This window comes from Calliphora vicina, chromosome 1, assembly GCF_958450345.1.
Source record: "Calliphora vicina chromosome 1, idCalVici1.1, whole genome shotgun sequence".
NCBI classification, from domain to species: Eukaryota; Metazoa; Arthropoda; class Insecta; order Diptera; family Calliphoridae; genus Calliphora; species Calliphora vicina.
In genome coordinates, this window is record NC_088780.1 from 151176763 (window position 1) to 151190578 (window position 13816).

General features: G+C 29.6%; 3 protein-coding genes across 3 annotated transcripts in view; 1 reads left to right on the plus strand and 2 right to left on the minus strand.

Moving 5' to 3' along the window:
- Window positions 1–1807: 1807 nt before the first annotated feature.
- ppk31 (pickpocket 31) lies at window positions 1808–5804 on the plus strand. Its single transcript, XM_065503373.1, has 8 exons — window positions 1808–1845; window positions 1914–2027; window positions 2088–2310; window positions 2378–2508; window positions 2578–2960; window positions 3035–3179; window positions 3251–3354; window positions 5322–5804. The coding sequence occupies exons 1-8, from the start codon at window positions 1808–1810 to the stop codon at window positions 5426–5428; spliced, it is 1245 nt and encodes a 414-aa protein (XP_065359445.1). The 3' UTR covers window positions 5429–5804.
- A 79-nt stretch (window positions 5805–5883) lies between these two features.
- On the minus strand, window positions 5884–6483 carry LOC135959091 (serine palmitoyltransferase small subunit A). Its single transcript, XM_065510114.1, has 2 exons — window positions 6324–6483; window positions 5884–6240 (listed from the first exon to the last, which is right to left on the minus strand). Exons 1-2 carry the CDS (start codon window positions 6421–6423, stop codon window positions 6062–6064), a joined length of 279 nt encoding a protein of 92 aa, XP_065366186.1. The 5' UTR covers window positions 6424–6483; the 3' UTR covers window positions 5884–6061.
- A 2299-nt stretch (window positions 6484–8782) lies between these two features.
- Ser (Serrate) overlaps window positions 8783–13816 on the minus strand; it is a 139528-nt gene continuing 134494 nt past the window's right edge. Inside the window, exons 14-16 of the mRNA XM_065516162.1 lie at window positions 10506–10877; window positions 9847–10439; window positions 8783–9787 (exon numbers count right to left, since the gene is read on the minus strand). Coding sequence (XP_065372234.1) covers window positions 8987–9787; window positions 9847–10439; window positions 10506–10877 — 1766 coding nt within the window. The 3' untranslated portion in view covers window positions 8783–8986. The remainder of the gene's footprint in view (window positions 9788–9846; window positions 10440–10505; window positions 10878–13816) is intronic.

Sequence of the window (13816 nt, forward strand, 5' to 3'; positions counted from 1 at the left end):
AATGTATTCGAAAATTTATTTAGGATTTTTTCATAACAATAATCGATTTTTGGTAAGAAAAATGAAAGATCATAGATCGAGCTTATTTTTTCAATTAAACGCTTATTTACAAAGTTATTTAACGATTTTAGATATTTTCAGGTTTTCATATAAAACAGCGATTTTTAGTCAGAAATATGAGTGATCACAGATCAGGAGCACGATCCCAATTAAACACATATTTACATAGTTATTGAGATTTTCAGATATTTTGAGTTTTTTTTTTACAGAAAATATAGATTTTAATCAGAAATATAAGTGAACACAGATCGAGTTCCTGATTCCAATTAACCCATCTTGTACCACTACCCGAAAGCGTTTAAATTTCTTTACAAATTTTGGTATGCTGGTTTCTATTAAAGCTTGTTTGCCTTAATGACACCAAGGAGGAATATCATTTTTAAAATCAGATCGGAATAGTAAATCCTCTAAACTAAGGATAGAAAGCTAAATGATTCAAATCGAAGGTTTAAAACCAGTTTTATTTACATTTAAAGATGGTGTTGAGAAAACGCAACGGCGGTACAAAATGGGTTAAACGCTTATTTATAGTTATTTACGATTTTGGATATTTGGTGTTTTCCACCATCTACGACTATAAAGAATATATATAATTTATGTGGAAATTACAAACGGAATGACAAACTTTTATATACCCTTGCCACGCATGGTGAAGGGTATACCAATTAAAAGTGTTATATTCGGCAGTGCCGCCACCACTTTTTTAAACATACCCTTTACCGGTGTAGTTTTGTGTCTCATAGCAAATGGAAAATGAGGAAATTACAAACGGAACAACAAAATCCACTCATGGTGAAGGGTATAAAAATAACAACTGGTTTCGTTTACGGTCTATAAAACTTACATGTATGTACAGTGAATGTCACTTAAAATCGTACACCATCGTAGTCAAATTGTATTCATTAGTTTTAGAAAGTTGATGTTTTGGAAATATTTTAAAATGCTATTTTTATATTGTGTGTGCTATTACCTATCAGAAAATTGGGTATAATTTTAATTGCCCTTATCCACAAATAAAAAAATTGGTTAAGACTGTCAGTGCCCAGAATATCAACGCTGCATTTAAAATCGTAAAGGCACTAAAAAATAACAAATGATACCCTACAAAGTATTAGGATTATTTAATATTAAAATTTTTTTTAATTTTTAAAGTTTTAATTATAATTTAATATAATTGTACGAATTTAAGTGAAATATGAATTTTGTGATGTTCTTTAATTTTCATCAATATTTTTTTAACGAATTGAGGTTTTGTTAACTTTTTTGTTGAAATACATATTTTTTGTTCCAATTAATAAAATGACTTTTAATTTTTTATATAATCACAAATTATTGCCTGTATAATTTCATAATATTTAAAAAAAAAAATACGTTGTACGATTTTGAGTGACACTCACTGTATATTTGCAACATTTTATAGAATTATTTTTGAAATTGAAACCAAAACATTTATAACAAAGCTTATACTATTTGAGCAAACATAAAATTGACAAAAATACTAAACATGTGTTTACCACAACATTACTCCCTTTTACATGATTAATGTATTTAAATGTAATAGAATATATAGATTTTATCACACAATTTAGTCACGTTTCGTGCAACAAACAAAAGGGCTAAAATGTCATCAATTAACATACTATTACTGCTCTTTTGGTATGTTACAAAATATTAAATATTGATTATTTATTGAAAACAAGAAATGATTGAGAATTCAGTTTAGTTTAGTTTAGCTGCAACAAACAATATGAACTGGAAAGAAAAATTAAAACAAATTCCCAAAATGTAAGTTAAATAATAAAAAAATAAACTTAAAAAAATATTGTTGAAATTATAATTAAATTCTATTGTAGAATATTTTATATTATCTTTGTGGGAGTATCGGTGCCATACTATATACAAATTTCTAAAGGTTTATACAGTAATTTTTTTGCTACAAATATTACTTTCAATTTGGATACACTGTTGTAAGTTAAACTTAACATAACTATCTATTCATGTGATTTGAATGATTTTAATGAATTTAGTCTTAATTGGAATACCTCATTTCCGGCCGTTACCATATGTGAGCTATATAATGGCGAAAAAATATGGGATTTAAGTGAACAATATTTTGGGGTGGAACATGATATGCGTTTAGATGATGTGGTGGGAGATATTGTATATTACCATGGTAGTTGTACATCATGTGATAATTGTGAAAATCAGAACTTAACATGTCCACAAAATTTTACTCAACTACTGAAGGAGGTAAGTTAGCAGCATAATCCATTAATACGTAATAATTAGCAGTAAAATCTGTTATTATTTTCATTAGTTTCGCACCAATTGCACCGATTTAATAATGAATTGTAAATATAAAAACAATTTCTTCGATTGTTGTGATGAGTTTTATCCCATTCATACCGAATATGGTGTTTGTTTTTCATTTAATTCCAATCAAGCGAGGTTTGTAAAAAGTGACTTTATTTTTAAATTGTTTAATTGAATTCAATTTGAATCTATGTTTATTTGTAGAAAAAAATATGATGTAGAATATGCCAGTAATCGTGTAGTGGGTGTTGGTTATTTAACTTTAGAAGTTACGGCCGATATTCAGTTGCATGTCCATTCTCCCGTTGAAATACCTTACCAAAGTGCCGATGGCATGATTAAAGAAACAGTTTTGCTGGGTACCAACAAGGAGCTAGTCGTCAATGCCATGGAAGTTTTTAATCATCCAAATTTATATAAAATCAATTATGATGAAAGAAGGTGTCGATTTCAACATGAACTTACAGTTCTGGGCAAAGAATTAGGACTATACGAATTTTATAGTTTTTCAACGTGTATAGTGGAGTGTATTTTTGCCATACATTTAAAATTGTGTAATTGTAGCACTCATTTTTTGGTAAAAGAAGGTTAGTTAGCATGATGATGATTAATATAAAAAATTATGGAATTTTATTTTGTTAACTTTGAATATTTTTCTAAGATTCTCCTTTTCAAATGTGTGATTATGATGGTTTATTATGTATATCGGATTATCATTATGATATTGTGGATGAACGTATATTGTGCGACTGTATGAGTCCCTGTGATGAACCTGAATATAATATTATCTACAATTCAGCAGATAAGTACGATTTTAAATGATATTATTAATTTATAGGCATAAAATAAACATTTCATTCTATTTCTATTTTAATAGTATTCAAAAGAATTCAGATTTTACCAAAATTAAAATATCATTAGCCGAACTGCCAACAACTCGTTATGTAAGAAGAGTTAATAAAACAAATCTAGATTTGATGAGTAAGTTGAAAATTTATATTATGTAAATTATATTATGGATGTACACAATATTTCTTTCTGGCTTGTCATTTTGCGTGGTTTTTGAAATTGTTAATTGAAAGTTATAAATGAACTGAAGTTTGAGTCATCTTAGGGGATTTTCTAAAGCTAATAAATTTATAAAAATCCCTTATGTGAAATGTGTATGTGAATTACCAAAAATATAATAACATATGCATTATTAAATTATTAGTATTTCATTACGACATGCTATTTGTCTGGAGTAAATAAATCATTCCCATGAATTTAGTTTTATAGACTTTATTAATCACTACTATAAGCAATGATTTTATCATTAAATTTATTTAATTTGAAAGTCATATTCTATTTCTCAATAATGGTGACAATGAAGATTGTGGATTTTATTTTCTAATGTCGTATAGTCATTTTGTTTAAAGCAGCCAATAGCAAAAATTTAATTCAAGCCAGAATAAATTTAATTCTAATACTGTTCTAAAGTTGGTGGTTTTTGCAAACTAATTAGAACTGTTAAAATCTTAAAATTTTTCCCTGGCTAATAGGGCCCATACACAACACCATATAATTGTGCAATCAAGTGATTGTGCCATCTGATTGACCGTGTATGAGCTTGTGGTGTAATTGTACCAGCTGCTGGTGCTTTATCAAAATATTTTGATATTTTTTTGATTGTATCTGCATGATTGAATCGTGTGTTGTAAAATTAGCTCATACAATTTAAATACTCATGGCATAAACATCAAAAAATAAAAAATTTAAATATGAATGCCAAAGAAAAAATATTTTGGGGAGCATTTCTCAAACGAAAACAATGTCTTGCCCATGGAAAGTTAAAAGTACGGAATGGTAGAACAATTAAAAGAGGTGGACCAAGAAGCAAATAGAGAAAAAGTGTTAAAAAGGACAAATTTCGAACAAATTACAAGTTTTTCGACAAAAAAAAAGTGAAAAATCTGCTGCAGGAACAGATGATGTTTTTGAGACTTCGTTGTGGTATTACGATAAACTCAATTTTTGGAAGATCAGGAATGTTCCAGAGAAGGAAAATGTACCATCATCATCTTCTGCGTTGATTGTCAATTCTTTTAGAAGTTTAGAATGTTCTAGTTCCCCTTTGTTTTCTATTCATTTCTTCATCCAAACACAATTTTTTTGCTCATTTTTCGTTTTAGGATAATAGCAACAATAAGTGCACCAAAAATTTTATCATTATTCATTATAACCGTACCAGCATGCTGGTGTATTGTGTGCTTCAAGCTTAATTGCACAATCACTTGATTGCTCAATAACGATGGTGTTGTGTATGGGCCCTATAAGTTAGCACCAAAGTTTTTGTTTAAAATAAAAACAAATCCTTTTGACAAATAAAAATTGGTTTTTTGGTAATATTGATATTGATTTGGGTCAGATATCACAAACAAGTTGGTGGATTCATGCCTAAGCTACTCCAGGCAGTTATAAAGCAAAAATCACTTGCAACTATATACTAAATTTTGCAATGTTGCTTCCTAAATCAAATGTTTTTTTAGCTTTTAATGAAGTGTGCCAATAATTTTGTTCATTGAAATGAAGTATTTGGTATTAAATTGTGGAAATGAAGTTGGTTATATTTTATAGGAAATTCAACAGTCTATCTGGTAAATATATTTTTTTATTAAAAATCTCTACAATACTGCCTCTAAATAGACCTTAAAGTACAATGAGCATCCTGTGCCAATACTTAAGTTCGGCACTGTATATGCATTGAATTTTTTTCTTTACACTAACAAAATGTACAGAAATACACCATTGCATAAATTTGCAATACACAAATAGGTACACAAGATTGTGAATTGCATTAATATTTTTTAATCAATGGAACTTTTTATTAAAATATGATTTCAATGGAAAATTATGAATATAATTAAATGTTACGAATGTAATAAAAAAAAAACATTTTTTATTTTCAGTTTCTATCGGAGGATTGGCCGGCTTGTTTTTCAATGCATCTTTGATTCGTATTGTGGAATTGGTATTTTTAATATTAGACTATAATTGGAAATCATGGAGGAAATAACTAAAGTTCTTTTATATTTATTTAATTTGTTTGTAATTAATTATTTCTATTTCTTATATAAAACTAGCGGACCCGGTTAAATTCGCCTCGCCCCAATTAATTTTCCATGATTTACACTAAGAACTTTCTGTTGTTTGATTTGGAAAGCCATTAGGGAATAATAAGTAATAATTTCAAAATTTCATACAATTTTCCAATTTTCCGACATTTCCGGATAGATTTTCCAAAATTTTCTTCCGTAAATACGAACAACTGACAAAAAATTTTACAGATATCGGCCCAGCCGTTCTCATTTTATGAATTACTATACATTTTTTACACCATTTTTATATTATATAGATTAGCACTAGTTCAATGGTTATGGTTTTAAATTGAGCAAAACACGCAAAAGAATGTAAATTTCAAAATATTTTCTAATATAAAATAATACTAATAAAAAAAAACAAACAAGAAAATTTAAACTTATTTAAATACCAACAGGAAGATATATTTAACAAATTCGTGGTAAATTTATATAATAGAAATGATCTATAGATAGACATTGCACTAAGATTCTTAAAAAATATTGTTTTTATCTTGTTTTAATAATATAAAGATTTAAAAATGTATAATTGTTTTGGGTGTAACGAAAACTTAACGTATACTTATCTTATCGGCTTGTAATATGGGCGTTGCATATGAAGAGGTTGCCGCTTGACTTTGTTCTTGTAATGGCAGAGGTGTTACAAATTGCAAAAATGTCTGAATATATGATGGCAAATAAACATAGCTGGAGAACAACACCAAAGCCAATATTAAAGCTACAAAACCATCTGTAATACAAAAGTTTAAATAAATTTATTGATTAATTACTTTGTGTAAATATATAAGATGCTGTATATTTGTTTATATTTACTTATTAACTTCTTTTCCCATGGCTCAAACATGTAAATGCATGTCACCAATTCATACTGCATGTACAGGCTCATCAATGATTTCTTAATAAACTTTAACATTTTTAATTGTTTTTCCACTACTTTTGTTGCTGGTTTTTCTTTATGTTTAACAATAAATGTTTATTTAGTTAAATCTTATCAATTTGTTTTTAATGTTAAATATAATCACTTGAATTCGCCTGCTTTAATATTTTCTTTGTCAATTTATCAGTAAATATTGCACTTGTGTGTGAGGGAACATATGTTTGCAGGTGTTGCCAACTCAATGTTTATCACTTGTTTTTGTTTTCGGGTGACATTGCCAGATGTTTTTAGATGATGTAAATTGGTATCACTTATTTTAAGGTGTTACCGTTATAATTTAAATGTAAGAATTTTTAAAAACGGATTTAATTTTCTTAGGAGAACAGCCATTAGAACAACAGTTAGTCACTTATTGCAATTTTCCTGAAGGAAAACTGAGAACAAGTGTATCCAAGTCACAAGTTTTGTCGATTATTTCGGTGACTTTTTGGCGACATTGTCAACGAATCGTCTACATTTTTAATTTTGTCTTTGATGAGAAAAAAAATTTAAGCGGCGGCAGCTGATTGATAATTCATCGGCGTTTAACGATTCAAAGAAAACTTCTAAAAATTGTTGACAACAAGGTCAAAATTCAAAAAATAAATTATGAAATTTGTATTGGGGGAAATAAAACTGTTCGGTCCTTATCCGTTCCGAATTTATTTAAACTTGGTACACAACTTCTATATGGCTGTACAAAATTTTAAGTAGCTTACTAGTTAATCGAGCAATAGCCCATATTTAAGGAAAATCTTGGAAAATGGAAGATATCTTTATTGATATATCGTTTGTTCAAGGACGATTATCTATGCAATATTCTGTTTTGATGAGAAACGGATATCTGTATGGCTATGGAAAACTTGTTAGAAGAGTAATGGTTCAAAAATATTTTTTTTGGAGAAATTTTTCGTTTCGTTCCCTAAATGAGTTTATCGCTCATGTTCTGAAAACGCAGCGTTTTCAAATCGCGTACGGTTTGAAAAACGCATTTCAGCATGTTCTGAAAACCACGCCGTTTGCTATTCGTTTCAGTATACACTTGCGTTTTACACAACACCTGTTTGGCGTTTCAGAACATGGGCGTATAACTTGATTGGTCACTGATTAGGCGTTTAGCTTCATGTGATATACATATCTTGGTTTCTGAATGACAAAGCCAAGTATAAAATTATATTATCTCAGTGAATACAAACAGTTTTTTTACGAACTAGGATGTTATACCAAATGGTAAATCGATTCTAAATATCTAAAAATTACAGCTGCAGTTAAAAAGCATTTAAAATAAAACAATTTTCTTTCTATTGTAATTTCAAAACATTTATTTTATTATTCTTTTTTTTGTAAAAAACACACATTTTTATTAACTGAAAAATAAATAGTTGGCTAATAAAAAATATTATTATATAAAACTTGTTATTTTTATAAAAATAAAAAAAAAAATAATTGCAACTTATATATTAGCACATTTTAAAACGTTTAAAAATATATTTAAAAAAAAATTATAAAAATAAAAAATCTTAATACTACAAAATATAATTATTAAACAATACACTAACTATTTAAACAGAATTTAATTAAGCTATATTTCATTAATATTACAAAATTAATTACACTTAAAGCGTATGCAATGATTTATAAACTAAAAAAATATATATTAACGGACATTAATAATAATTAAATTAATATTTTTTTTACAATTTTTACAATATATATTTATGTATATTTTTTATATTTGAAATTTAATATTTACAACATTTTATTACAAATTACAAAAAAAAGTACAAATTTTTTTACACAGTATTTTTCAAACTGTGATTTTTTCTTTTACTAGTTTAGTTTAGTTTATTTTATTAAATTTATTTTAATTTCTTGTTTAAATTACTGTTAATATCACACTGTGTAGGATTTTTTTTATATAAGATTTATTTTTAATATTTTATAATAAATTGCTTTTAAAAACTATTAATACTACTTAAAAATTGTAATTGCTTTAAACTTCTATGCTAACTTACTTTTAAATTTTATTTTAAGGTAAGTATAGTCGTTATTTCTGGCTTATTCATTTAATATGGTTAATATTTATTTAAACTATGTAATATTTAAGTAAAATTTAAACAAATTCAAGAGTAGTTATTTGAAATGATGGCTTCTTAAATGATGTATAAATGCATTTTTGTATTGCGAGGAAGCTTTTTAGTTTTTAAAACGTTTAGCGTCTTATTCAAAATTGTAAAATTTTGTGTGAAATTGACGCAGTTCTATGCTTTCTTTTTGTACTCTCTTGAAAAGAAATTGGCCTTTTTTATTATTGAGATCAATACTAATATGTTTAAATATGTATGTATATAAATAGTTTTGTTTTTATAAATCTAGGAAGCAATTTGGATTTTAGATTTAGTATCTCTAAATCCTTTGATTTCTTAAATATTTAACAGTTCTAGTAGCATCACATTTATTTTAAATTTTCTTTATTTTTTCTAGGCACAAACACTTTGAGTGAGCGTAATATTTACAACTCTTCCCAGTTTTTAAGTTATTACACCTTCCAGCTCCTACACTACACTAAAACTGTTAATATTTCCGAGTCATTACATTCCGTTACCGCCGTCGTCACCGTAGACGATGAGGATGAGGGTGGTGGTGGCATTGATTTACAATTGATTGATCTTTTGCCAAAATCTTTTCGAGGACTATCTATAGAGCCAACCGTATTCTTTTTCATATCGGAATTTTGTGTTTTATGCAATAATATTTGTGAACTACGTTTTGTATGAAATTCTTTGTTTTTTGTGGTCGTTTCTAAATCACAATCGAAATTCGATTCAGGATACAAGGGTTGTGAACGATGTACGCCGGAACTGGAGGCAGAAGCATTAGCTAGAGTGCTAACGGTAGCCAATTCAGGGGCAGGATTTAAACTCAATTCCATGCCATTAACACGTCCCAACGAGGAAGAACTACCCTTTAAGGGATTCGTATAGCGTCGTAAGTTTTCTTCGTTTTGTAAATTATTGGATTTTTCTTCATCGTGCCTTAAGGCATCCATGGAGGGTGCCAAATTAATGCCGGATGTGGAAGTCATAACAATACGTTGACGCCAGAAGAGGCTCAGGAATATAGCCAGACCAATGAGTACAATAAATATGCCACACAAAATGCCTATCAAAAGGCTATTGCTATTGCCCTCCGCAATTGAAGCCGTTTCCACTTTCACTTCCAGTATGGAAACTAAAGCAGCCAATTTGGTTGATTTCATATCGTTTTTCTGCTGCAAGGAGTTCAATTGGCGAGAAGACAAAAGTTCGCCCAGCAATGCTATGGCAGTGGGTAGTTGAGAGTCATTTTGTTGGGTGGAAGACTGCAATAAAGAAATTATGTTATTAAATGTTTAATACATGTTTTAAATCTTTAACTTACCACTGTCACTTCTATGGTATCATTGGTGCCAGTTTTCAAATCACAGATTACTATTAACATGCCCTCATTATCTCCCTTGGGCAATTTAATCAATCTTGAGGCCAGCAAAAATCTTAACACCGAACATAAGCCCTCCACCGAGGAACCGGTGCCCACTCTTTGACGATCCAATAGTATGGTAAGCCTGGCACAATTATCATTTAAATTGGCCTGATTGGGCCAGCAATCAGCTTTAGCGGGAAGGCGCGGAGGTGCCACCCGATGAGAAGGTTCCAGAGAACGGCAATCACCTCTTAACGAACAAGGTCCATTTAAACAATTCTCACTTAAAGTAGGCACACAAACTTCATGTTGTTTGCAAACCCCTGAAAAATTCGATGATTTTGAAGAGGCGTCCGTTTTAAAGCAATTTGGTAGACCACACCATAAATTGGTGCAGCGTGAAGTACCATTTTCACAATTACAAGCATTGCAATACTCATTCGTTTGACCCGTCAACAATTGAGCCAAAACATCTTGGGTTTTGTTCAAAGGTGAATAGGGAGAATTTGAGTTGGTAAGATTAAGGCAAGCAGATTTGGGATCGGAGAGTACTATAAAACAAGAATAGAAATTAGTATAAGAGTTTAATAAAATGTTTTAAGAGATGCTATACTTACATATTTCACATCTCAAGCCGTGTCTGCCGGGAGGACAGATACAGGTATAACCACCAATGCCATCAATACAGGTGGCACCACCCTGACAAGGTTGAGGTGAGCATTCGTTGACATTTATACGACAATCGGGACCGGAAAAACCTTGAGCACATACACAACGAAACCAGCCACTACCCGATTCACAAGTACCACCATTGTGGCAAGGTTGTCCACGACACTGATCAATGCGTTCGGTGCAGAAAGTGCCATCCCAACCGGGAGCACAACGACATTGTGACTGCAAACCTTTGTCGGGTGAACCAACCACACAAGTACCGCCATTTTGACACTGACCATTGTAGCAGGCGGTGGCACGTTCAGAGCAGCGTTTGCCTGTAAAAAAAGAACAAATACGTTGTTAAATTAAAAGTGAAATTTTATTTGTAAAACTTATAAAAGAAACAGCATTTTTGGTTTTATTTCAAAACTCGTCTGAATTCTATTATATTTGGTAGATATGTTCATACAAAATTTAAAGTTTTCCAGCATTTCGAAATTCGCTTTAGTTTGCGTTTTATGTAAGTTCAAATTTTTTAATCGATGCCCTGTATTTAACAAGAAGTTTATATACATTTCGAATGAAAAATCTCTCTCATACAAGTAGTACACAAAAATGAGGTACTGTTAGTCAGTTTTTATAATTTTTAATCCAATAAATCTGAAACTGGTTTCGGTTCCTTCCAGTTGCATTGAATGTGTTTTAATATTCTCTTGCTAAATAAGAACTTCCAAAGAAGCGAAAAGGAAGTTAAATTTCACAAATGAAAGACATTTTTGTTGTAATAACTCTTTTAATTAATCCTTAAATATCCTAGCCATCTTTCTATATGAAATCCCTAGGTTTTAAACTAAAACAAAAACAACATGATTTAACTTAATAACAGACATAAGAAATTAAATGAAATTGTTTTCAACTGCCACTTAGTGGCTTTATTGTAGCTAGTCAAATACCAAATTGTAGACTTCAAAATGTTTAAAACATTTTATGGTTGAGCTTCTAAAACTTGCAACTTACTAACTGCACATACATATGGATGTATGAACGAAACAGAATTCACATTAACTTCATCACACACTAGAAATACAAGACACTAGGAAAATTAAAAGAATCCAGAAGATCGTTGGTTACAAAAACACCCGCTTGCATGTCTTTAAACATTTGTAACATTTTGGTCTTTGCCAACACATGTAGACAGACAGACATTCAATCGATTGAGGTTTTTTAAAATATATTAAGTTAAGTTTTAAACGTATTAAGTTAAGCTTAAAAATAACGTAAAACGTAGAAAAAACCCAAAACGTAAACGCCTATCACCACTTTGAGACGGCTGCTGTAAAAGTTGTGTTGTACAATGTTCAATACAGTCAGTAGTGGCAGGTTGAAATGTATTTTTTCTTCGTTATTTTTTCCCCCCGTCTTTCTTTAACATTTAGCTTTTCTGGCTAAATGCAAAGAGAAGACGTTTTGAATGAGTTTATATAGGCACGAAAGCGAATGTTGTTTTGTTTTTGTACCTTTAAAAGATCCTTGACTATATACTACATACAAATAAATAAATAAATTTTTGCTTACACGCAGCCCTGGCAAACTTTTGCAAAATATCTTTAGTTCTTAAATTTAACGAAACAAACCAAAATAAAAAAAAATCATTGGAGGATTCGCATGTTCACAGAAAAAAAACACAAATTTTCATCGATGCTAGTTGTTCTGGTATTGCTAAATGTACTTGTCTGTTAAAAATTAAATTTTTATTTTTTTTTTTAAGCAGTGGCAGCAGGTTGTACTTTTTTTACAACAACATTAGCTATCTTAGCAACAGACCCTTAAAGATCCTCTCTTTTTTACATATGCATGCGAATTGTGAGTATGTATAAATGAGTTTAACTAAAAATTAACCAAAAAGTAGTAGAAATAAGACAAATACAAACAACAACAATAATGTCTATAGAGAGAGAAAAAAAGCAAAATATTTTAATTAAAAATTCCTAATCGTGTGTGAAGTATTTTTATCTGATTGCTAAGGCCAACGAGCCATCGACTCATTTACTCCATCTACACTACACCTTACTGCTCACAGAACCAACCTCGGAAAGCTGTGCATTTTTAAGCTTAAGTTTAGCTTAATTCAGCAGTGATGATAGGTTAAATGGGTACTTTTTTTAATATTTTAGAAAAAAAAGTACTAAAAATAGTTTGTATGTACATGGGCTTTAATAATACCCGTACCTAAAGAATAGGCCGAAATTTCAAGATTTTTTTAATCTGATATAAAAAGTTATGTTAACTTCCTCTAATTTTGGAAACTTTAAACAATTTTTTTCAAAATTACTTTATATACTCTCTCAGAAACCTGGACAGGAGAATCGATTTTCAGAAAATATTCAAATTATGGAAAGTCTATTTTATTTAATGTTGTTTTATTATTTAAAAAAAAAGCTTTTTGTTTTGAACTTTTAATAGTTAGGGTGAATATTATTTCCAGAGAAGGCATTTATGAATTTCATGTATTTAAAGTTATTAAAGATTTTTGAAAACTAAATACCTTTTCCTTTCTGTTGATATACAAAAATGTCTATTTTTAACCTGTGGAAAATGTGCGTCAATATTTAATTAAATGTACTAGTGCCGTGATAGAGCATTTCCTTTAGTTTAGTTCCTTTATCTGTCTCAAAGTACACGCAGAGAAAAAATATAGTTGGGCATGGTTACTGTAACCATTTCAATATTGTTACAAGTTTTTTAACTATATTATAGTCACAGTAACCATTTACATGATTGTGGTAACCATAATATGGTTAACTTACGATTCACATGATTGTAGCAACCATATATATGGTTACAGTAAACATATATATGTTTGTGACAACCATTTATATGATGAAGGACTTATTATGGTGCTCTCGGCTTAAGGCTTATCATAATCTGAGAACAACATATTATGATAAAATTATTCATCATAAATATGGTTGCCACAAACATATATATGTTTACTGTAACCATATATATGGTTGCTACAATCATGTGAATCGTAAGTTAACCATATTATGGTTACCACAATCATGTAAATGGTTACTGTGACTATAATATAGTTAAAAAACTTGTAACACCCAATTATATTTTTTCTCTGCGTGTATGTATACAAAAGTATGGATCAACGCCATGTTAAAGTGTACAAAGTGTTAGAAATACAATCGATTCCTATACCCGAAGAACCAGTCACATTACTAACTCTGTGCAGAGCTTCGAATTAATTAATTCAATTTAAGCATAA

Bases quoted from the DNA above. Each gene is read 5' to 3' on its own strand.
- LOC135959091 (XM_065510114.1), bottom strand. From the start codon at position 6,423: ATGTTAAAGTTTATTAAGAAATCATTGATGAGCCTGTACATGCAGTAT. The intron at 6,241-6,323 runs GTAAATATAAAC...TTTGTATTACAG, and splicing joins ATGGGAAAAGAAGTTAATAA to ATGGTTTTGTAGCTTTAATA.
- ppk31 (XM_065503373.1), top strand. From the start codon at position 1,808: ATGAACTGGAAAGAAAAATTAAAACAAATTCCCAAAAT. The intron at 2,509-2,577 runs GTTTGTAAAAAG...GTTTATTTGTAG, and splicing joins TTTAATTCCAATCAAGCGAG to AAAAAAATATGATGTAGAAT. The intron at 3,180-3,250 runs GTACGATTTTAA...CTATTTTAATAG, and splicing joins ATCTACAATTCAGCAGATAA to TATTCAAAAGAATTCAGATT.